The following is a 25,747-nucleotide window of genomic DNA, read 5'->3' as shown; positions in this document are numbered from 1 at the left end:
TATGCTTTTTATTTGATTTTATTTATCTTTAAAGAACCAATACGAATTGGGGATGTTTTCAAAATGGGTACAATGATAAAAAACTGACCATATTCATTCTTCTCCACGTTGTCTTTCAGGTTGGATCTTAGGCTCTGCGAATACGAGTTAAATATGCATATTTAGGGAAGTCCTACTTTAGCCCTGTTAAGAAGAACGAATGGGGGAGAAGTACCTGTTGCAGGAGGGTTTTTTCCATGCTTATCTGCCTGAATGACAATCAGAAAACGATGTGTGTATATATGTATATGTGTGTGTGTATGCGTGTGTGTGTGTAGGATGTCAGCAGGGTTTCTGTGGGATCGTCTGAGGTGAGGTGGACTGATTATTGCACTCCAACAAGATTTAAAAAAAAAAAAAAAAAGGACAAAAAAAAAAAAAGAAAAACACATGGCTCTTGAATAATAATAAAAAAAAAAAATGGATAACAAAAGTGTCCTTTACCCCTGCCAAACTCTTAACTGCCACACATATCATAACTTGTGAATAAATATTGCAGACACAGTTAAACTCAGTGAACCCCTAAACTCAAAGTGACTTTAAGCAAGTGAAGGGTAAAAGGAAAACATTACTGCATTTTCAGGTGAACCTCGAGTTTTTTGTGCAAAAAAAAAAAAAAAGACCCCAATACCAAAATGGACAATCACATTGTTCAAAAAGTTTAAAAATATTTCAAAAAGGTACATTTTTCTGGCCCAATCATAATATCCATAATTACTGTAAAATATTGTTTAATATTACATTTTCATCACCATCATTTGTGTAAAAAATAAAAAAAAAATTCACAAAATGGAAAAATGTTACCCAATAATTACAACTGAAAAAAAAAAAAAAAAAAAAAAAGAAACAGGATGGACTCAAGTTGAAAAATTGTGGCCCGTGGTTGAGCAGTGTAACCGGGAGGCGGGCCTATCTGTGTGCTTTGACCTTCCATTCATTGGTTCGGCTGGTGGATCCCCAGATCTGGATTCATTCATTCAATCACTCGCTTTCTCTCTGATCAATAAACCATGACTCAGTGTTAACAAATCATCACAATAATTACTGATAGCACTCTCTTCATTTGTTATCTCCCCTTGTTGGAAGATTACCAACTAAATGCGCATAGAAAGATGCACTGACGGGCAGCCTACTGCACACAGCAGTGTTGGCCGTTAGTATCCTTAAACCGCAGACGCATTTTGGGTCTGTATTTCTCGAGGTAAAGAAGCTGTTTGGAGTTGAAGGCTCCACGTCTCTTCCTATGAAAAAAAATGGACAAAAAAAAAAAAAAAAAGCAGGCGTTAATAAACTAACATCTATATAAGCAAAAATTAACCCCAATTTTACATGTATATATCAGTCATGGAAAATTGGGGGTGGACAACAGAAATCAGCTTCTTCCTACAGAATTTGGGTCATAAGGTATGAGGTGTGACTTTCTTTTTGCTTGGATTGTTGCCTTCGATGTTCTAGACCGGTGGATCTCAGCTGGTATGGCTTCAGGACCCACTATCAACCCTCAATGACAAGCCACGACCCAAACTGATAAAAGTAAAACGTCTCAGATGTATTTAATAAAAAGATGGTGTGTTTTGAACCTGACATAAAACAGAATATCACAGTATGAAAACACAGTAGACTAGTTTAATGACAAACCAAACTGATACGGAAATATTCCCTTGAACACTAAATTGGGTACGTCTTAACCAAAACCTAAAATGTGCTCTCAGTTAAAAATTAAAAGTGCATTCAGTCACTTAAGAATTAAACCCACTGAGGTTTTTGTCCTCAGTGTAGGTAAAACCATATCTGATGTAGCCGTTGTCATACCTGAGTTTTGCCATAATTTGAATAAAAACTTTTGGGTTTTCTTTTATACTGACATGTCTTGTGTTAATTAGCATTACAGCGCATTACTGTCACCGACTGTTGGAGAGTGTGAATGGACAGCTCCATAAAGCTCCATAAAACATAAAACACAGAACTAGTTTCTTAACGCTGTTTTTTGCCCAGACAAACGCCCGCAACCAACCAGTTGAGAATTACCGTTCTAGAGTGTTCCGTTTAAATTTGTGGTTTCTCTTTCCCTGTGGTTCACCTTTGTGTTTTATTCCTGCTTATGTTCGATATAAAGTTTACCATTAATCTACTATTAATACTACAGTATTTTTTCACTTGCCGAAAAGGTTACTTTATAATACAAATAATATATCACCATAAAAAGCATGATTTCTGCAGGTTTTAACAACTTGAACTGAAACTTTTTCATGCAATTTCAGACCTACTTCAATTTTGGGGGAAAAAAAAAAAGTTAAGTCTTAGTGAAATCTGTCCAAATTTCTTAACATTTCACCCAAATCAGAACGAAGGAGCGTGGTGTCAAACAGTTCGCTGATATCTTAGTTACGTTTATATGACCGGTGTTTAGCTACTGTGTGTAAAGTCCACAGCCTCTCCGCTTCTAATGCCAGTCCAAGTGCTATTTGGGGATAACCGACTGGAGATAAGTCTGTTAGTGCACAGTGGGTGGTGCTGGGGCTGGACTTGGGTGATGCTCCCGGTGTTCATGCACAACAGTCCAGGGTGAAGGCAGACATCAGACGTCCTATGTTATTCTACTACCTTTACATCTGAGCATGTTCTGATACAAGAGGCAGCGGGCTTCAACTGTTATTTTCCAAAGATTATAAACTATTGTTGACGAAACCTGTTTTACTTCTGGAAGCAGCTACTGTTTTAATGAGAGAAGACACCCATGTTATACACTCCTGATCAAAATTTTAAGAGCAGTTGAAAAATTGCAAGAATTTACATTTTGCACTGTTGAATCTTAAGAAGGTTTTAAGTAAAGTTTCAAAATGCAAAAAGAAGAAATGGGAGGGAGACAAAAAAAAATTTGAGTAAGCAATTGACTGAAAACAAAAATTTAACTGAAAAAGGCTGTTCATCAGCCCTTCAAAAGTTTACGCCCACAGCCTTTAAAAGCAAAAATGTGTGCAAAAATGTGGATTCAATGTCATTTTGTGTCAGGTATTCACACTGTCATGACCTCCTGATGGCAACGGCAAAAAAAACTTTCTTTGAACGTGGTTAGATTGTTGAGCTGCATAAGCAAGACCTCATGCAACGCACCATTGCTGCTACGGTTGGATGCAATAAGACACTCTTGGAATTCACTGTCCAGAACTGATGTCCATTTCTGTTAACTTCCTTTGCCATCTATCCCCAAATGTTCTCAATTGGATTTAGATCAGGGGATCATGCAGGACGTCCCAAAAGAGTGACGTTATTCCTCTGTTTTCAGTCCTTTGTCAGGTGGGCATTGTGGACAACAGCGTTGTCCTGTTTTTAAACCTAGTCATTACCACAGACCAGGGCCTTGTCATGACCTATGACCCCTGCAACATCTCCACATAGCCAGCCGCCGTTTGACACCCCTGCACAACCTGAAGTTTCATTGTTCCACTGAAGGAAAAAGCACCCCAGATCATGATGGCACCACACAGAAAACATCTCCAGTGGGATCTCCTTGTCATGCTAGTGACAATGGAAGCCATCAGGACCATCAAGGATAAATTTTTTCTTATCAGAGAATAAAACTTTCTTCCACCTTTCAATTTCCCATGTTTGGTACTCTCTTGCAAAGTCCAAACGAGCAATTTTGTGTCGACGTTGAAGGAGACGAAGCCTTTGAAGATGTTTTTGTTCTTAAACCCCTTCTCCGGCAGAGGTCGTCTGATGATTATTGGGCCACAGTCAGCACCAATGACGACCTTAATTTGGGTCGAGGATTGTCCCATGTCTTGACGAACAGCCAAACAGATCCTCCGGCTCAGCACCAGTGACATTCTCTTGGGTCTACCACTTGACTTTTTTGTTCCATAACCCTCGGGATCTTTCAAGAAATTCGAAATGACTGTCTTACTGCGTCCAACCTCAGCAGTGATGGTGTGTTGTGAGAGGCCTTGCTTATGCAGCTCAACAATCGAACCACGTTCAAAGAGAGAAACCCTTTTAGCCTTTGCCATCAGTAGGTCATGACGGTGTGAAAACCTGACAGAAAATGACACTGAATCCACATTTTTGCTTTTAAAGGCTGTGGTCTTAAACTTTTGATCGGCTGATGAAAAGCCTATTTCTGTTTAACTGTTTTCAATAAATTGCTCACTCAAATTTTGTTTTTGTTTTTTTTGTCTCACTCCCATTTCTTCTTTTTGCATTTTGAAACTACTCAGAACCTTCTTAAGATCCAATGGTGGAAAATGTAAATTCATGCAATTTTTCAACTGATCTTAAAATTTTGATCAGGTGTGTATTAACCCACACTTCATTGTGACTGGGTGTGCTCTGATAGATTCTGTGCTGCACAATAGGTATTAGTTCCAAATTGATTTCATTTGTTTCCAATTTGCTATTGACGATAATTTTTATTAATGGACTATACTTTTTAAAAGTCTGGCAGAAAACCTTAAGAGAGTAATACAAAGGCATAATGTCTATAAGTTCTCATTTGCACAGGTCATCATTCTTCTTTTTTTAGGTTCAACAAAACTAGCAAATCTAGTCCAGTTGAACCTAAAAAACTACCAAGAACAAAAGTCATAATAATGCAGCTAATAAGAACTGTATTTGCTGGTCCAAATATATGCTGTTACTATATATACATTCTGCACAATTTACGGGAACAATTTACTGACTCAAGCCTTAAATTTTTATTGAGACAGGGAAGTCAAGAAATAGTGAGTACTTACTGCCTTATGAACTGCACAGCATCCTCATACTTCATCCCAGACTCAATGAGGGCCAAGGCCACCAAGACTGGAGCTCTGAAAGACACAGAAATGGAGTGTTTGAAGTAGACAGTGAGAGAATCAGAAGGAGGAGAGAAGAAGAATGGAGGATTAAATGCCAAGGTTCACATGGCTCCATAGTAATATGGAAGGGGGGGGGGTCAAACCTGGGAAACAGGCCTGGGAAATCAACAGGGGGGCACAGGATCACTGTTGCCCTGGGGCACTGTACTCACACCTTGAGCTGCACACACAAAACTGATAAGTTTCAGGAAGACAACTTCTCCTTTCTCACCAGAGGAGACGGAACGTGTAAAAAAAATAAATATGCAAACTTTGTGGACCGCATGGCAAGTCAAGTCTGACTGCTGACTGAGCATTTCCTTCACAAGGCTTTCCCCTCACACAAACGTCATGACAGATAGTATGTGAGAAAGAAAGGACACACAGACAGTGAAGAGAACAGTGTGTGAGTGTGAAAGGAGGAGTTTGACACCTCTTACTCCTAAGACCTATACCACCACCCTACGTTAAAGCCTGATGACTGAAGTAAACACAACAAGGAAGTAGAGGAGCCGAATTCCAAAAATGCAAGTCTAACCAAATACTGGGAATCATACAACCTCTGGAATGCCACAGCAATGCAAAACGCTGGAAGCCATTGAGATCTCACTGGCTTATTGTGCATTTGTGGTCAGTAAAGACATTTTCACACCAACTCCCCCACATCATGTGCCTCTGCTTTCTTTGTCATCACACTTATGTTGTTGTTGTTTAGCATAACTGGTTTGTAATTTACTGTCACATTGGTGAATATGTTCGTGCATATCTGCACATCAACTATGCAGCCCCATGACCAAGAGGAAGATCACATGCAAATGTAATTTCCTCTGTTTTTTAAGTCTGCATAAACAACAGTAAAAGACCAATGTTTATTTATACAGCATTGACAGGAAGAGGAAAAGAAGACGACAACCACTACGATTCTGAGTACAACAGGTATTTTAGTTACTTCTCAGTGACAGTGTGTCCAACACAAGCTGGAACAGCTGATTCCCATCACACATTGCTTTTTGGGGAAACTCAATGAGCCACTTACCGGCCAAGCCCTGCAACACAGTGCACAGCAATGCAGCAGCCGGGTTCTTCTCGGAACTTGGTGTTCAGCAGCTTGAGCCAGTCATCTACAATCTGGGTAGGGGGAGGGGCACCATCATCGAAGGGCCAGTCCTACAGAGGATAAAAACAGAACATGTGAATGTCAAACTCAAGCATTGTTGGACAAACCAACCAGGGTTTGTACCAGCTGCCAGCATTTAGCCAATATCACATGGAGCTGCACAGCAGATAAAAATATAAAAAGAGATAATAAATAAACATATATTAAACAGCTCAGTGTCACTTAAAATATGTTGCTATGGCAACTTGGATATAAAGTTACAAGTTTATTATGCTCAAGTTAAGTTCTGCTTCCACTTTCACAAAGATTGACTGGTCATGTGACCAAATGTTGTGCTGAACAATAATGAAAGTATGATTAGAACACTTCACATATGATTACATACAATGCAGTTGTGAAAATGCTTAGTTACGCAGCTAATACTTTGGCCACATAAATCACAATTTTTGTGAGGCCATACTCTGTACTGGCTACACGTGGACTGCACATAAAACACAGGTTTGCGACATGTAAAATAACATGACAATGAGCCCCTCCATTTGGGATTGCATTCAGTTTTTAGTTTTTGAAAGGTGAGCAGTGCTGTGAAAGATTAAATTTTTCAATGAGTTTGCATAATATGGTTAGGATCTATTGACTACAAATGGATAAAGTTACTAAGCAACTGCCAACGGAGAGTCACCAGGGAGGTAAAGCTACATCAACAAGCTATGATAGTTCATCTTTTCTTTATTTATTTACCTAAAACATTTCCCTGTCATTCAGTCTGCTTTTTCAATCTCTTATAAATCCTGAAAGAACACATTTGACAGGAAATAAATAAAAATGGTAACTTTCGAAACCACATTGCCAATAAGAGAGTAATTTGAAATAGTATATGCACACACACATCTCATGGGTGCTTACATGTGATGCACAGGCCACAGTTTGAAACACTGATATTAACAAATCCTGCCACATGCATGAGGTATATGTTTCTTACCAGAACCTGGATTCCCTCCTTCTCTACTGGAGCCTTATCGTAGGTGGCATCGCAAACTCTCACCAGCGTGTTCACCCCAAACTTCTTCAGTTCCTAGCAGTTACAAAGGAGAGGATTTAGGACCGGACCTAAGAGTGGACATGTACAGAGAGCTACAAAGACAGACAATGGCATACCTCGGTGAACTTGTTGAGTGTGGCATTGGTGGGGTTGTGGGTGATGAGGAACCTCATGCACTCGTAGGGAATCTCGACTGGAGCGGGGCGGTTCATGTTGGCGAGACGGCTTAAAAAACAATTACAATACAATACTCTTACAAAACAAAAGCGACTTTTGGCTCAGAAGTCAGCAAAGACTGCTAGGAGATTTTTATACTGAGGAAAGGGTAGAATAAATAAAAATGACAACACGTGGAGAAGGATGGGTCAGGAGGACAACAGGTGTTCAGTTATGGGATGATGTACACAGAAGGATAACCAATAGGATAAAACTAGTCCACAGTACTCCGGGATGTAAAAAAATGAGAGAGTACAAAACCAAAAAATGTAAAGAACAAAAAAAAGAAAAAAGAAAAAAAAAAGATGGAGAGACTATCCAGGAGTCATCCAATCAGTTTACCCCATTCAGGAGAGCTGTTTGTGATTGGCTGTTCAAGGAGAAAGTTGAAAGCAAAGATTTTTCGTATCGGTTGGGACAGGGCAGGGCAGTCGTGGCAAGGACTACGCAATATCCCAGGTGGGCTTTGGAGTCAGCAGTTCTTAGTGTGCTGGCAGTCAGGGGGGTTTCTGGGTAGCGTAGTCCCTCAAAGGGTGGCCGATTCACTTCTCCGCTGAGGTGAGGTGCTGTGCCTGGCAGAATTCTCCGCTCACACACGCCATATAGGTACGGCTCAAGTCAACACGGAAACCCTGCAGACACGGGGATGAAGAGTTGTCAGTCTATTCAGTATGTAATACACACAATATTGATTTCTGCAATCACATCAGCAATCTTTATCCCCTTAAGTCTTTTGATGTACTTGAAACAGCAAAACCCTAAAAGATACAGCTTGTTAAACCTTATGAAAGCCTACAGCTGAAGTTTTCCATTTCTGAATAGCAAAAACAGGAAGTTAAGCAGAACATTGTATTTATGTTTGGTGGCAAACAGAACATCTGGAATACTGGTTTCAGTTTTTAGTATTTTTCATAAACGGTGTAGCTACAAACAATATTTTTCATCCACAAAAATGGGGAACTGTGTAAAGATATTAAGGGGGTGTCCAAACAGAGCTGAGTTTAGGAGTAAACAAAGTTTAGGCTATCGTATGACCACTTCATCCACACAGAATTGGCATTTTTGGAGCCCAGATATGCTCATTTTTTAAACCAACACAAGGGTGAACTAATCTCAAACATCGCCCTTCCAATTCCATGTTTACAACCCATACACATCTATTCTGAAACAAAGACGCTATAGCCCCAACTTCTCCCTTAACCTGCATGCGTAACCATCTTCTTGTGTTTGTTTAGGTCACAAAAGTTTTATGGGCTTGCTGTCTTTTCTGTTTTTGGTGTATTTCTATGGGAGCACCACAGCGCCACTCACAGGCCTGGCATAAACTACAGCATTTTCAGTGTTTTTTTGTGGAGACACATTTATTGAGATGATGTGTTTCTGGAAAATGTTTTTTAATAAACAAAAATCTTTTCATCTCCATGTGGACAAGGCCTAAGAAAGGACCTTTATTATGTATGCATACCTTTCTCACTAATAGATTTAACTTTATAAGATGACAATTAATAACCCACAACATATAGAAGACTGATAATGTCACAAACTCCTGCAGGTTTAAGTGAAGTGATCAAATACTTTGGTCTGAAATCACTATGATGTGACTTTAATGAACTTGCAAAAGTAGGAACTTGCGCTAAAAACGTCCCATGAAATGACATTTCATTAGCCTGAATAGTACTGAATATCATTAGGGTAAGAACGATGGAAAAGAGTGGTAAAAAAGCGGCTGGGTATGGATGTCTAGCCCAAGGCAGTTAATATTAAAAATACAGCTTAAATGTCACAATAAAGTGAGGCAATCAAGATGGATTTATATCTGCAGTGGGGGAAATTATAGACCACAGCACTATCTACTAAGGTTGCACCAATCCGATATTGGGATTGGATATCAGCCCCGATATGAACATTTTAGCTGGATCGGAGATCTGTAAAAGCAACCGATCCTTCCCCTTTAAATTTTGCATTCTGAGAGTTGAGTGCAGTTGTTGCAAACACAGAGAGGCAACATGGAGGGAACTAAGGGGGTCGTGACTTGGAGGTTGTAGTGTAGTTGGAGTTTCGCCGTTTAATGACTAGGCAGGTTTCTTCTTAAACTGAGCGTTTATTATAAAACATGCTGCAGCTTACAGAACACAAACAGGTAACTGGCACTTGACATCCTCAAAGTTTTTTCTTTTGTCAACACAAACTAAAAGTACTTCCTGTTTCGACAGACTTTTAAAAAAAAAAGCACTTCCTGAAATTACTTAGTGTTTTCTCTTAATAATTATCAGCTTTGTTATGACTCTCTTTTACTATTAGCTAACACTCAACTGAAATATCTCAAAATAAATAAATAATGCATCATTTTAATATAAACTTAAGCCAACATGAATTGCTTGGTTTTCTCTAAACTCAAATAAATTAGTCCCAACAGACGTATTTCAGCCTTACCACACCAGGTAAGGCTTGTAGCTTGTTAAATCATCAATGATATCGGATCATTATCGGGTATCAACTGATATGCAAGGCCCCAGCATCAGTATCGGAACTGAAAAAGTCGGATCAGTGCATTCCTACCATCTAATAATCTAAGAAGGCACACAAGTCAATCATTCTGCACACATAGACAAGGGGTAGCACAAATATAATCTTTTCTATGACCAAAGGTTTATTTTATTTATTTTATTTGCAGTTTTGCAACAAAGATTCTAGAATGCCTTCAATACAATGTGAAATATGAATAACAATACAATTTGGAGTACAGTCTTAGGACTATATGATGCAGTACAGTTGATTTACCCCTTCAAAGGTATTTATATTGAAATTTCAAGAAAAGTTAATGTACTGTCATATTAAGCGTTACTGTCCATGCTTAAAATTATTTTTTTTGTCATGAATTTTAGACTACACCACAAAATGCCATGATTATTGTTTCTGCCTTCCAGTCTGAGTTGAATAGCTCACTGGGAACTGACACTACCTTTGGATAACATCACCATCTTCCACTGAAATGGAAACTAATAATATGCACAGAATGGAGCGCACACACTTCACAAGGGTGTCTTACAAAACAGGTAATGTCTGGTCTGAAACCAGCCAGAGAGCAGCCAGTCAGACCATGCCAAGTCCTTGACAGTCTAAACCCAGCCGCCACAAACTGGCTGGAACTGTCTCAGAGCAACAGGGGAGGAGGGAGGGAAGAAGAGGGGAAAAAGGTGAAGGGGGAGTAAGGGGGTGAAAGTGGATGACAGCATTGGCTATCGTTACACTGAATACATACACAAGGTAGTAGGAGGAAGGGGGGGAATAGAGAGAAAGGGCTTGGACTTTAGCACCATGTCACCGGTGGTAGTCACAAGGTGAGGATTACAGGGTGGGCAAAGCTTCAAACAGTTGCACCATTTCAGTCCCACGCTCCCTGTTTTCACCCCTCTGTGACTGACTCTGCTCTTGCCTTCTCTCCAATCCTTTCATTCAGGACATTTGTTCCTTTAGACCAAACAATGTCAATCCATCAATCCTACTAGTTTACAGTAGGAAGAACAGAGCCCTCTACGTTCAGACATGGAAGAATGAAAAGATCTAGTTTGACATCTCATTTTAGAAGTCCAAAGTCACTTTTCAAAAAACCACAAAAACTCTTGTTTTTTTGTCTTGTTCCCACCCACTACCCTGCTGTCACTTATCTTCTCAGTGAACTTCCAACCACAGAGCTGCTGTCAAAGGGACCAATCAACTCATTTTCTGCCTCCATTCTCTCTCCATCTTTTATACTTGGCAGCATCACAAGAACACTTTCACCAGTTTTGATTTGTGTGTATGTGTGTGCACACGATGGCCGGGATCCTGCACGATGGCTTTAATTACCAGCTCAGAGTAGCACAGAGCACAAGTTTTTTGTATGAAAACAATCCTGGCAAAAGCTGGAAAAATGGTGAGGAGACTATAAGGTTTATTTGGATCGGCTTCTCGTACACTAAAAATGAAAAAAGGTTTGGGAAAAAGGGAACGTGTATTTTTTTTTACCTTTACAAAGTCACTGGAGAAAGTCGAGGAGACACCAGCTGCACCAGTACAGACCCTTAAAAGATACCACAATGTGAAAGAAGCACTAAGAAACTAAAAAACCAACAGACACACCAGGACACCACAATGACAGCTTATGCTAGTAGATGAAAAGAAAATGGTTTGGGGACGGTTGCCCAGATGCAGACAGTGACTTCATACGGTCTGTGTTTTAAACGTAGTCTATAGAAGGGCTAAAATTAACGCCAAATTCATGAACTGCTGCACATCTGGGCAGGTCCTCGGAAATACTGCCTGCAGTCTTGGGTCACAACCATTACATTTTTGTTATTGCTCATTATTTACTCCATTCAATTAGCTGTTCATATGAGTAAGTCAACTGGAATGATACCAACCAAGCTGCTGTAGATGAAGGAGCCTTCCTTAAACCTTGCTCTTGAGCACGGCTGTCATTAGAGAAGTGAATAAACCGTGTTAACATTTGGCCTGCACCCGAAACCTGCCAGCCTGCCATCATTAGCACTGTCGGGAACACATGCAAATCACTCTGAAATTTGCACACTGGTTCTGCAGTTACACGCTACACAGACGCAGGAGGAACAAAACAAACACACTTCAAATCGGTCTGTAGAGCAAAAACATGTTTAACCACACAGGAAACAAACAACAGCACATACAATATGCTTCAAAAGTGTAAACCGAACACAAGTCAGCAGTCATCTCAGACATGAATGACCGAAATTATAATATGAGTTGTTTCAGCATGCCAACATAGCCTTTTAAGGCTGCAACTAAAATTTTTGATTAAATGACAATGCTCTATAAAATTATGGTAGGCTAAATGGTAATAGACTGCACTTATGTAGTGCTTTTCCACACCTTCATGGTGCCCAAAGTGCTTCACAAAGCCTCACATTCACACACACACACACACTCGTACACCAATGGGCAGCTGCCACCATGCAAGGCACTTCCAGGCCCTACTGGGAGCAATTTAGGGTTCAATTTACGGACATGCAGACTGTTGGAGCCAGGATTCGAACTGCCAACCCTTCGGTCAATGGGCTCTACCAACTGAGCCACAGCCACCCACCCTAAAATTAGGTTCCTGTTATGGTATAATAGATATACATATTTACATTTATGGAACCCAAGACTAGCTAAAGCTACAGTTTATTTTCAAACAACAAAGTGATTTTAGATTACTGAAACAGTCCTAATTATGATTTTTTTTTTTTTTTTTTTTTAAATCAACGCAGAATTGTTAAAACCTCTTCCTTAAAACTCACTACTGAATGTAGTGTCGTGTCACAGACAAAACATAAAAATTGAAATTCATGCACAGCATGTCATTACCCTTACCATTAAACAGAAGTTCGGAGTGGCAATTAAAGTGGTAAGTGCCTGTAAGGATAGCGTATGTTTACACCCAACTTATCTTTGTGTGGCATCAGTTAGATCAAAGAGACATTTCTGGTAAAACTATATCTGAGTTACATCCGGCTGACTGTGCATGCGTGTCCATGGACAAGTACTGTATATGTTCTACTCTGGGAGAAAGGTCACACAGTGAACACAGAGGCCCACGCAGCGGCCCAGAGAAAGAGCCCTTGGTGCTCTGTTCACTTATCACATGTTCTACTGTAAGAGTAGTGCTGAAACAGGGAGGAGGAGTGTGAGAGGGGAGGGGGAGACTTGATACGAAGGACAGCCCTGATCAGCTGGCATCTCCTACAGTGACTAAAGAGAAAGCAGGAGAGAAAGTGAGATGGGAAGTGTGAGAGAGCAGAAAGTTAGCTGTACTCGCTGATAAAGGCTGTGATATCTCAGAAAAGAAAAGGACATGCAAACCAAAACATTTGATAAAAGTGCAAAAGAATGGGAACTGATGCATGGGTATTCTGCAACTGCAAACTCATCATTTTACCAGGCCTCTGCTGTAAAGTACATTTTGTTGTTAATGAATTCAATGGTTAAAAAAGGGTCTTTAGAAGAATTAGAATGTTCCTTCAATTTACCTAGCAAAACTTAATTGTGGCAGGTTTGATATCAAGTAAAAAAACAACAGTGTACTCAGCTACAGTTATGTAAAGCTGGTCTTCAGCAGAAGTACAGTACCATTGTATATTTTAATATTCTACATCAACTGTTTGCAACACGGCTGGAGAAGCTGCAAAATTATCCCAACTAAACTTCATAGTAGGATTGTTAAGTGCTACAGTGGGAGGGCTAATTAAAAACCTCTCTCTGTTAAGGATTTTACTGCCATGGGATTCTGAAATTGTACAGCTAAGGCAACGGGCAGCTTTTGTGGACACCCGATAGCTGTCAGGTGCCATATTTTCAACAGCCTCCCACCACCGCAACTATATACATGCACATCATATAGCTATGGCATGCAAAGAGTTATAATCTGGCTCAGGAAATGCATTTACCACAAGGCTGAGGGGGAGTTGGTCTAAAATTAGAACGACAGGCACATACACACAGTCACACACAAGCAAACTAACTGTCTGGATATGGACTACACAAACTGGAAGGGCAAAGTGGCCCAAACGTCTCGACTTTTACACAAAATGTGGAATGTCTGAATCCCTCCTCTTCCTCCCTTGTGAACACTGTTAGTATTTCATGCAACCCTGTCTGGCGGTCTGAGGTTGTGCCTTAGTCTCGCTGATGTTTTGTCTGGAGCCAGACTGAGCAGGACCAGGCTGCACTGGATGGATATTGAAGGGAGGAGGCAGGGGAAGGAAGCCCTGGGTTACTTGACAGCGAGAGCAGCGTTGGCGGCATAAGAAAGATAAAGGCTCCGACACCCCTGCCCCACATACCCACCTGCTTGATACACCCAATGCACACACTTCTCATTTTAATCTTAGAGCTCTCTCACACACTCACACACAAACACACACACACAAGGTTTATTGTAAAGGCAGACAGACACGCATGAAGACAAGGTGACAGAGGAGAATGCATTTGCCTTTTGATTGTCTTACAAAGGCCAACATTGATCTGAGACTAAGGAAAAATAAGGATGAACACGATGAAACAGAAAATGAAAAGGGGGGAAAATTAAAGTTACAAAGGAATTTCTTCAGTTTTGTTGCCTTTGTGAGTGCTCAGCAACAGATAAGTGGTACGCCTGAAAATGTCAAATGAATGTCATGTTCATGTAGAATTTCAAGGGCAGAGACAAAGATTCTTAGTTGTAAAGAAAATGCTGTTTTGTGGCACCGCTTGACTAGATTTAACAGCTCAAAGAAAAACAAATTGACATGACTATCTGGTTCCCAACTGTGACATCAAAGTTGATGATACGGTGGGTGGGCAAATTGGAGCAGTCATTCAAGTGTTAGCTTGGATTATTTAAAGCATCATTTAAAAGGTTGGACGGGTTGTTTAAGACATACAGCATGGACATAACGCAATGAACAGTGGTGGACGAGGCCAGCAGCAAAAACATTTTTGCTAGTGTGAAACTGCTTTGATCAATTAGTTTGTTTAATGGTGATGACGTTTTTGGAACTAAACTAATGTATTAAACCACCAAAGTCACATTAACACAGACAAGGACATCTGCTGATGCTTTGGGCCTATATATGACAGAAAGCAAAAGTAGGGAAAACATTCTTGAATACATTTTTTGGCTCGTCTTTTTAAAAAGCTAAAATATGACTTATTTTATAGAAGCAGATTTAAAAAAAAAAAAAAGTAAAACCTGCCAAAATTATGTCACACCTATCAGCATACAGATAGGGCCATGTATACAACATTTGTTACCCTGCCTTCAAAGATTTTTCTCGGTGAAAGTTGTTGTAAAATTGATGTCATGTATGTTGGTCAGATAAGTGGTCTTTGGCCTGAAGGTTGTTCCTTAAGCACCATAAACTATAACAATAAGTCATCCAAACTAATGTGGATATTGTCATGCGCCTAAATCAATAGATAGCCTTCTAAATCTGATCTTCTCAGTCAGTTGTTCAACAGGAAGATGACAAAACTTCATATCACATCTAGTAGGAGTGAGTGATGCAACATGGCAGGAAGTGGTCTTCTCATCTTCCCCATATCTTCTGCAGATACAGACTTTTGTTTTGCATCGTGTGAACTGAATACACTTTTCTGTACAGTCTGCACAGCCCATAAGAGACAGAAATTCATAGGTCATTCCCAAGCAGCTGTGCAACTCCTCAAACTGATATTACTCTTATCTTTAAACTAATACTCCATGTGCAGAATATTCTATAAAACAATTGTTGGACCACTGTCTGTTCAGATACCCTCGTGCAATAAAGTAGTTTGAAGATTGTCTTGATGCAGCATTGAAAACTGAGGTCACATGCCCAAAACATTAATTTCATTCTTCATATACGCAAAAGACTGCTGCCAGAGCAGCTTTTTTAAAGTGGGGCATGGTGACAGGTCACCACAACTTTCAATAAACATTGTGCACATAGAAGAGATAATGTGCACAGCTCTCTCACCATCAGTGATGCTTGAAAACACAAACAAAAGACAAACAGGCAAGGAAGAAAGCAGACACACACACAACAGTACAACAAGCTACACTAGTTAAGCTCCTACTCCTTTTTCTGAGCCTCACCGCTGTGACATGCAAGTCGCTTAAATCCCCAGGCATGCCTGGACAAGACAGCGTTAAGAGGTGTATGTAGAACTCAAGTCCAACTGAGATCCCAAGCTGATGCCGTTTCTCCCAGGAGCCACACACTCTTGGGATTTGCAAACATGAGCTGTGGACTGAAAGTGATACTTCAGGTTCTGCCGATTCTGTTGAGCTTTATGCTTTGTTGACTGAATTCTGATAACATGCCTGCCTCTTGGGTTCTTGGAATGTATTCATGGCACACGCCTTCATTCAAAACTCTTCTAAGAACGGCGCCTTCACTTCACCTGCCAAGATGGAGGTGGAGGAGGGGTTAATTGGTGAAGCTTATTGGTAGCCCTGTGGAAAACACTGCGACCAGCTGCGCCTTAACCAAACCACAGGCTCAGTGTGTCCAGACAAACAGCTGGACGTTGCAAAAACAATCCCCTTTTGGTCAGCCCTTATAGACGGTGAAATATAGAAAGAGCTGTAATCAACAATAAAGTCACATAATGGGTAAAATGCTTTCAGTTAGGGATGAATAGGTTGCTAAATTCTAGATGTTAATGTTTGGCCGATAGCTGGTGCAGAAACCAATGCTATTCTTCATTTATTTATTTAGTCTTTGTTTTTCTCAAGTTCTTATTTTGTGCCAGGGAAACCGAAATATAATAAAAATGACTGAAACAAATTGATTTAAAGCCTTTCAGACACTTATCACAGGCTCTGTAAATGAGTATTAATTCAATCATAAACATTTATTAAAAGTAACACAGATCCTGTAAGAGCTGAAAATTTTTGACAGATACTTCTTAGCTACTGCAGAAATGTCTTTTTTGCTGATAGCTAATGTCAGTCAGTACCTATGGCTCTCACTAAACTGTCTGATACAATCAACTTTAATAAAGTTCATCAAGACATCATTTTTCAAGCTCAGCTCTAGTTCTTGAAAGTTAATGATCAACTTAAAATAGAAAGAAACATATTATTGTGCAGTACATGCATGAATGGATGAAAAATTAAAAGCACAAATAATAGGCTACCTATAACTGGGACATGAGTCACAAGTGGTCATGTCTGTGTTTACCTGTGTCAAGGTGGTACCATGTGCAGACAGTCTGACCCCAGCTTGTGGTTGTCTCGGTTTGCAATAATAAAGCTGTGTTTCTCAAAGGGCTATAACTGTAGGCCCTTAAGAAATACAGGCTTTTGGCTGTGGGCAGTTGTACTTTGAAATTACCTCAAAAGATGACCACAGAGTAAAGCCACTTCTCGCTGAACGACAGCAGAGAAATAAGAATTTAACAGAGTGCAAAGGGAACACAGGGTAACTTGTGTAAAGCGGAACTTTTTATATCGCACTAAAACAATAAATAGATCTTGCACACGCAAAAACACAAACCTTTACACAGTCTATCCATTTACACTATCATGTAAAGAAAGAAATGACCTGTAGTCACAGCATCTATATAAGTAGACTGTGTTTGATTAAGCACAGAAATAAACTGGGGGTAAAGAAATGAACCTCTGTACATGCAACGCAACAAACCCGACACAAAAATCCCTGCTTGTTAAGTTTCCTGTAGTCACAGCAGAGCTCTTTGAAGGGTTTACTGAGTGACCATAAAGTCTCACCTAGCCTTGCTCACACTTTTAATCTGTTCAAAACAATAGTGAAAGTCTGTAAAGAAGCCAAAGCAATAAAGGAATGAAACTTCAAAAGGTAACTGTACTGACAAATGGCTTAGCATTAAGGTTCCCACTGACATGACAGGAATGCTACACTGTAGGCGTAGGTGAGAATAAAGACTTAAGTATGGGGGGGGGGGGGGGGAGTCATAGTATACTTTCAACTTTAATATAATATCTTATATCCATTTAAGATATCATATCCACAATTTTTGTAACATTTCAAAAGGATACAAAGCTAAGCTCTAAGCATACACATTCTCCTCACAGGCAAGGGTATAAAAATTAATGCTATCCTTATAAGAACTAGAGCCTACAATAAAACCAAAAGAACATGTACATACCCTGCCCTCCCTTCAACCCACAGAACTGGCATTTAATAAAATAAAAAATTATGCAGCCCTGGTGACTCAATGTAAGTTAATGGCCAAACTTAAGACCAGAGTAAAGTCCATTAAATTTAGCCAAAAACTGACTTCTGTCCTGTGTCAGTTTGGCGAGGCTGTTCTGTGTTAAAGTTGTCATCTTTACCACCATCTAGAAGAGCGTTACCAGCCCTCTTTGCCTGTCTGCCAGTAGGATTATGCAAAAACAACTCGACTGACTTTCATTCAGCTTGGCAGAGGAGTAGGGCATGGGCCAAAGGTGAATCCTTTTTTGGAGCACATGGATTACAAAGGATGGAGGGCTGAAATTGCAAACTATAACTAATAGAGTACAACTAATAATATATAACTAATCGCACAAAGAACAGATAACTAAATACTAAGACCTTTGTTACCGTGGCAATATGCTGCGCAAAGTCAATCGAGAAAATGGAGAAAAATATAGGTACATCCGAGTGCTTTGTTGGCAGTTTAATAATTGTGGAACAATATTAGTTGGAGGGCGACACGGTGGTGCAGTGGTTAGCACTCGTGCCTCACAGCAAGAAGGTCCTGGGTTCGATTCCAACACCAGTCGACGGGGGGTGGGACCTTTCTGTGTGGAGTTTGCATGTTCTCCCCGTGTCTGCGTGGGTTCTCTCCGGGTACTCCGGCTTCCTCCCACAATCCAAAAACATGCACTAATAGGTTAATTGGTTAATCTAAATTGCCCATAGGTGTGAATGTGAGAGTGATTGTTTGTCTCTATATGTTCAGCCCTGCGATGAACTGGCGACTTGTCCAGGGTGTACCCCGCCTTCGCCCCCATGTAGCTGGGATAGGCTCCAAGCGACCCCCGTGACCCTAGTGAGGATAAAGCGGGTTCAGAAAATGAATGAATGAATGAATATTAGTTGGAGCTTCCTCCACCTTATCTGGAGAAAAACTGCATATATGAGGAGAATATGAAAGCTTCACACACACACACAGACACACACACACACAAACAAAAGGCCCAACTCCATTTGACAACATGACCATCAAGTTGTGAAGTGACAGTACTACCGACTACACTACAGCACCATCCTTTATAGTCGTCATTATATAGACTGGCCTCAGGCTAAAAAATGCCATTTCTACACATCACACTGCAATTCAGCGTTTTGAGATACCCTGTTGAAAAACTAATGGGACAGTGCATGGGTCAAGACTTTATAACTCAAAGCAGCCTATATTTCATGACTACTTCTTCACAGTCCATTTCACTGAACTCAAAGGGGGCACAGGCGGTTTTACTACAGCTACGATGGTGATACGAGGGTCTCAAACACACTACCTATGTATACGCATTACCAAAGGCTTGGGATGTGCTGCTGTACAGTGTATTTCCTGGTAGAGGCTGTGATCCTTGGTCAATCGTGCATTTATTGTATGATTAAGCATTTTATAGTCCACCTTTTAGTCACCACTGACGGCTTTAATTCTTTTCAGAAAGCATCGTGAGTTTATAGCGAAAGCAATCATTTTATTGCCCTGCTAATGTCAACTGTTCTCTTAAATGGATGTCCTCATCTATCCTCTTTTGAGCAACAGGTTACTGTTTCCTGTTCACACCGAACTGGAGCTAATCTTCCCAGAGTACTTGTTGTTCTGGCTTCATGTGTCCGTGTAAATGGGGCTGGAGAGGGAGGTGAGAGAATATGTAGCCCCCACCTACCATCAACCTCCCCCCCTTTCCTATTTCCATGAACGCACACACTCACACATGGTAAAGCCCACTTATCACACTGCTTTGCAGCCTCTGAGTGAGCACAGATAAACAGTGTGACGATCAAAGGCCTCTGATAGTGTTCAGGGGGAGGGCGAGGACCGATCCTTCTCTGGAAAGGACTAAAAGAGACCAGGGCTCAGTACCTTAGAAATAGAAATGAAAAGAGGAAAAACATACCAACAAAGGCCTGTTCTATCCTCCCTGTGGCCTTGTTGCACTTTTAATCACACTTTGCAAAAAAAAAAAAAAATTGAAAATTAAACACTCGCATCTGAAAAACTACATCTGAATGGAAACAAACCTAAACACAAAACAGATGCTTAACTACCATTTGAACTGGGATTAGCTGAGAAAGCAAAATAATACCGTCTACTGACAAAAGTAGAAGAGCTTGGAGAGCTTGTCAACAACAATAACAAAAAGTGCCTGTCAAACGTGTTTCAACAAAGGCTGGACATCAGGGTGATCATTGACTTTTTTTGTTAGATGTGTCATTAGCACTGGAGCGCTCCCTGAAAGAATGTCAAGTATCATGTCGAAACCAAGTAAAGGTAAATGTTGAGAAAGTTTACTAATAAATGTCATAATCCAGACAGAAATATGGGTCAAGAAGCTATCTTCAGCCGTCTCTGAGCTCTTATAATAAGACATAATCTCAAATCTCAATCCTAAATCGCCTCGAGGACATCTACAACTACAGCAACAACACAACAAGGGAACTGAACTCCACCTCTACATGTTTGCCTACACACCTACGAGCCATTTAGCACACAAAGAGAAATCAAGCAAACAATTTAAGACAGTGACCTGACTGGTAAATGACAATACAATATGTTCCTACCCACATTCCATAGAACAATTACTTCCATCACAGAAAATAACTGACATTTATTTCTTGTTAAGCCATTCTTCAAGTCTGCGTTTCCTTTAGTGGTTAATTTAAGGATTAATGTGTCAGAAATATGCACTGGATAATGAGTGGAATCCACCTGAGAAGAGAAAGATCTTTGAAAAAGTTGAAAGCTCAAGATTTTAATGACAGCGCTGGTGCAGGAGGCTCACCCTCAGCAACAGAACGTCCCAGACAAGAGAATGTCTGCTCACATTCGCTGAGATGTACAGAGCCCCACACTGTGACATCAATTCTTCTGACATTTGGAGACTACCTTGGCCTTCTGACAGCCGCGTCAAGGGATGCCTGTTACCATACCAACAATTATCTCAGCGGTAGCAATAACCACTCCTGTTGGGCCTTTGGTGTCCCTTGTGAGGTGATCAGAGATGAGCAACGCTGCTCTGTTTAAACATTCACAGAGCAAAACTGAGGAAGCAGGAGGGGTGCAGCTTGAAGAGTGTCAGATTTTTGATAAAAATGGCACTTCTTAACCACAGAAAATCAGCTTCCATACAGAAAAAAGAAAAACCTGTCATCTAACATCTGCTCCTTGATACAAATTCATCAATAAACAGATTAGACTGCAGTCATGCTGTGATAAGAAAGCCAAGCATCTCTAGTGAAAAAACAGGGATTGGAAAACAGGACTACAAAGTAAGTTGTGAAGACTCGAGAAATTTCTAGTCAACAGCTGCTCATAACTAAACACTTTCTGGATCGGTAATGTTGGCCGAATGCATATCTCTACAAACAACAGCCCTAATAACAGTAACACCTGTAGCTGTAGCTTTATTATAGTGTGTCTGAATTTTCTGTTTATTCACCTGTTTACTGTGGCTTAGGCAGCTCCAACTAGACAAAGTAGCTGTAAACATAAACAACAAAGGAAGATCCTGTTCCTACCTGTTGCTATAGTTTCAGTAAGCAGCAATGCAGCAGCAGCAGCATCTAGAAGTGTCAATCTGTCAGACACTGCCAGTACCACAGAGCCTGTGCTTTATCCCAGCACTGTGGCAACAACAGTAAACAAACTGCAAGCCAACAGGACATGATTCATTAACCAACACACCGCATAACACACAACATGCTCATGGCTATTAAAGTATAAATGTGTATGACTTTAAATGTCAATGAAAACAAACTGTGTACACCTCGACTATGTTTCCACTTGAGAATAATTTCAGTGAAAACTTCTCTGGAGCCAGACCCCTTTGAAAACGAATGTACAGTAAAGCCAAAGCTTGTGTTCCATTCTCTTCACAGCTGGACACCCAGGGGCAGAGCTAGATTTTAAATTGGCCAGATCTGTTGAGCCGGTCGCTGTGAAACAGACCTCTTCAACCCTGCCTTTCAACACCCGAAGCACCCCGTGGCTGGATGGGCTGAATGCCAGGAAGCTACAACATAGGTGTTCTTCTCCCCCAGTAACCCTCCTTAGCAAGTTGGCCTCATGTTACTGCACACTGGGTTCACCTTTCACGGTTACGGTAACCAAGGCTGAGAACTTCCCTGTTTGTCACATTAGCTTTCTTTCTGTCACTCGGAGACACCGTGTAGTTGGTGCAAAGGATTATGTAAACCTGTAGCTGCTTTCATGCATACTACCACAAACCCTGCCTTCTTTTATTTGTTAGCATAACCAGTAGTGGTACTTCCAAATCAAAAACAATGCTGGACATTTTGATGCAAACTATGTTTCTCTGAGGAGAAAAAAAATCCACTGCAAATAATATATGATTAAATACATAGCATTTAATTTCTGCTCTGAACTCACAACAACAATGAAAGACATAGGAGTGGATTCTCATTATATCATATCACTCTAATGTAATAGCTCAGTGGTTCTCGACCAGGGGGACACTCTCCCAGGGGGGCGCGAGCACAGGAAGGGAGGGGGGAAAAGTCATGAAAAATCACGGACTCACTGGCTATTAGTACAAAGGAGATGCAGCAGATTCTCCCCATGTAAAAATGCAAGCAGTTGGACTATTAGTGTTTCTCAACGGAGGCAGTACCCCTGCATAAAGACCCTGTGTAAGCGCCCATGTATAACACAGGCACATAGCCCCCTCCTGGTAGCAAATTTGTTTTTGGGGGGTCGCTGGTGGGAAAAGATGAGGTGAGGGGAGCTTTATCTACATAGCTATATAACCCACCACGTCCTCCACATACAGGTTCATCGCATTACTTGTAGAATAACGTACCCACCCAGTCCCACATTTTTTCAGGGATGGGGGGGCAGCAGGAGGCTCATGATGCCGTTACTGGGCCTTTGTTCAAGAAAGGTTGAGAAATACTGCAATAGCTAAACATTCATTGTTCATGTTTGAAAAGACAATAACGCACAACTGAATTAAATGTTCCATTACAATGAATACTTCAGTTTTCTGAATTCGATCATTATTCAAAGTATATTTCATTAGCCTCATAGCATAATTGCCCAAGTCATATTTTTTGGCCAAATTCTGATACCTATATAACTTCGCTCTCCGAACACTGCTGCTTCATTTTGCATTAGTGGCTATTTCCGGGGAAAAATATGACAGGCAATTATGCTACAAGGCTACCAATATACATAAGCAAACATAATCAAAACACAGGCCTATCTGTTTCTTAACAAGCTAAATAGTATTCTAACCATAAAAAAAAATGAGACAGGGACAAAAAAGTGTCTCATTCACATCAATAAAAATTACACAGAGTGGAAAGAAGGATCAGGGCTGGGTTATTTTATGAGAAGCTATAATCATACCCAACAGTTTTGTGAGTTCCATCATAAGTATGGTACATGGTGGCTGAAGTTGTACAAAGAATGACAAAACTTCAAACCCCTGTGTAGCTTCTAGCCTAACCACATCAGGCTGATGACAATTCTTAACATACTTAACGCTTACTAGCCTTATTATTATCATCATCATTGCATGTTTGTTTCTTGCAAAGATTCACAAATATAAGTAAATGCTACTCACGGAGACTGGACACACAGGTAAAGGGAGTAGAACTCGTAATACAGCATCTCATGAATGAGGACCGTCCAGTATAAAGGGCGGCTTGGAACTGCAGGCTGTGCTCCAAGTGGCCTGTGTGGAGCTATGCCATTTCTATATTGGGTTGCACATTGTGTGTCACTTATATACAATAAAAATCAGGTCACCGGTACGGGTGGCCTACTTCTGTAATAATATGTGAAAAGGGCATCCAAGACTCCACGCCAGGAGTAGCATTCATGCATACAAATTACAAATGAAGCAACTGTGTGGCTTCCATAGTAAAATACCAATAATGGTTTATTGCAGATGTTCACTTGTAAACTGTCATTTAATTTTGGGAAGTAATTGCTCTATCATTGCCTGTTGCCTACATGGTCTGTAGGCAATTTAGGTCACCAGGCAGTGACTCATAAGTAGGAATGTATAATTAGCTTACCTGCTACATACACCAGTTACTCATTGACTCATCCACCCATGCAAGTAGGAAGGGCCACAGCTATTCATTTGTATTAACCGGCCACTAGAATTTATTAGCAGTGAGGAGCCGAAACCATTGGAAGGTCATAAATTGAAAACTGAGAGGCATGGGAATGTGCTGCGGCCTTTAGTGTCACAGCTGCTCTAGTCAACTTCCTCCCAAAGTGCATTTCCCCATTTCACTTCAGCCCACATGGCTAAATGGTCGGCAAACTGGACGATGTTAAATAACAGACCAACCTTGCACCAGTTTGAGCTCAATTTCTACAGGAAAAAAATGATGACAGACCTGTAGTGTAATCAGTTAGAGATAATCATAAATAAAATAGTTATCCCAATAATACAAACAGGAACCCATGCTAGGGAATTACAACTGACTAATAGAACTCAAATATTAGGTTGATAATGCCTGACTGTGTCGGTATAAGTTTAGTTTATTATATTGTTTAAAGAAATGGGTCAACCGTGCTCTGGGTCAACATTTGTCACAAAGGGCGGAAGGCAGTTAGCTCAGCCAAGCTTTTGCACAACTAACCAAAGACGTCTGTTTGAGAGCAGCAAAAATAGACTCAAAACACTGAAAATCACGACCATAGGTTATAATTTAAACAGACAAGTCTATTCCCTCACTGAATTCGTCATATTTTTTAAGACAGCTGTTCAAACGTTAACCATACCACTCGTTATTGTTAAGCTAACTAGATATTCTCGAAGAAAAACGCTACATGCTCTGACACACGAAGGGCTAATTGTACAGCTATGGGCAACCTTAGCTTTTATTTTATACATTTGCGGACGATATTCAAGTTGAAACGTCACACAACATTACACGACACTAACTGAATTGTGTTTGATAATACAAATGAAAGCTGCTGATGATACACATAGACCGGTATTTGCTACGCTACTCGGTGTTTTTGTTTTTTTTTTCTAGGAAATAGCCTTAGCCCTAACAGAAAGCTAACTTAAGCTAGCTTAATGGGCTAACACAGCTAGCTCAGCACCACCGTCACTTCGCTTTTTCCCAGCAACGTTTAACAACCAAGTCCGTAGCTACGTCAAGACCCACAACAATAGGGTCAGCTAACTTGGGGGTGGTTAACGCTAATTGGCAAAACAATGGAGGTTCACATGAGCTAAAATGACATTTAAACACATTTTTCATCAGTCAACGTAGCCGTCGTTGTAGCAATCCAAGCTTTTCTGTGTGAGCTATCGTTAACGTGGCTACATTCAGGCTCTGTGGAAGTTACTTAGGCTCCCTTATGCCTAACTACTCATCTAACAGAATGGTACACAACTTTTAAGCAGGTTTTCGACAATCAGTCGCGCTACGATCCTCTACGATCATGTCATAAACAAGTTCCAAGAGATCAGATAGACTTAGTAGGGGTTTTTTGGCTACTTACAAAGAGCAGGCTGAACATTGAAATCCCGTGACTACCCCGGAGAAAGTAGAGGGAGTGCAGAAACCGCTGTCAGGTCGCCTTTTTGTTCCTCTTCAATGTGGCAGCTTCAATTCTCGTCGGAGGTCGGAATCTGTTGTTGGGGAGGAGCCTCCTCAGTTCCGACCGTACGTTCAGGGACAGTCGGAAATATGAGTTACACGGCAATGGCGGACTAGAACAAAAACAGAAGCAACTGAGAAATTCAGAATTTTCTATTTGTTTTATTACTGTTATTTTTTCCATTTGTTT

At 40.5% G+C, this 25,747-nt stretch overlaps 1 protein-coding gene across 1 annotated transcript; it reads right to left on the bottom strand.

Moving 5' to 3' along the window:
* Positions 1-25,607, bottom strand: ptp4a2b (protein tyrosine phosphatase 4A2b). Its single transcript, XM_030147464.1, has 7 exons — positions 25,460-25,607; positions 7,592-7,881; positions 7,150-7,258; positions 6,974-7,066; positions 5,911-6,041; positions 4,773-4,847; positions 1-1,280 (listed from the first exon to the last, which is right to left on the bottom strand). Exons 2-7 carry the CDS (start codon positions 7,594-7,596, stop codon positions 1,169-1,171), a joined length of 525 nt encoding a protein of 174 aa, XP_030003324.1. The 5' UTR covers positions 7,597-7,881; positions 25,460-25,607; the 3' UTR covers positions 1-1,168.
* Between the last annotated feature and the right edge of the window lie 140 nt (positions 25,608-25,747).

This window comes from Sphaeramia orbicularis, chromosome 11 (genome assembly GCF_902148855.1).
Source record: "Sphaeramia orbicularis chromosome 11, fSphaOr1.1, whole genome shotgun sequence".
Taxonomy (NCBI): domain Eukaryota; kingdom Metazoa; phylum Chordata; class Actinopteri; order Kurtiformes; family Apogonidae; genus Sphaeramia; species Sphaeramia orbicularis.
Note: the sequence above shows the minus strand (reverse complement) of the source record. Positions and strands in the feature narration are given on the sequence as shown.

What these genes read in the sequence shown, in the direction of transcription:
- ptp4a2b (XM_030147464.1), bottom strand. An exon ending in AGGAGGGAATCCAGGTTCTG is followed by an intron (nt 6,042 to 6,973) that starts GTAAGAAACATA and finishes TATCCTCTGTAG; the next exon opens with GACTGGCCCTTCGATGATGG. An exon ending in GCTGTGCAGTTCATAAGGCA is followed by an intron (nt 1,281 to 4,772) that starts GTAAGTACTCAC and finishes TTTTTTTCATAG; the next exon opens with GAAGAGACGTGGAGCCTTCA.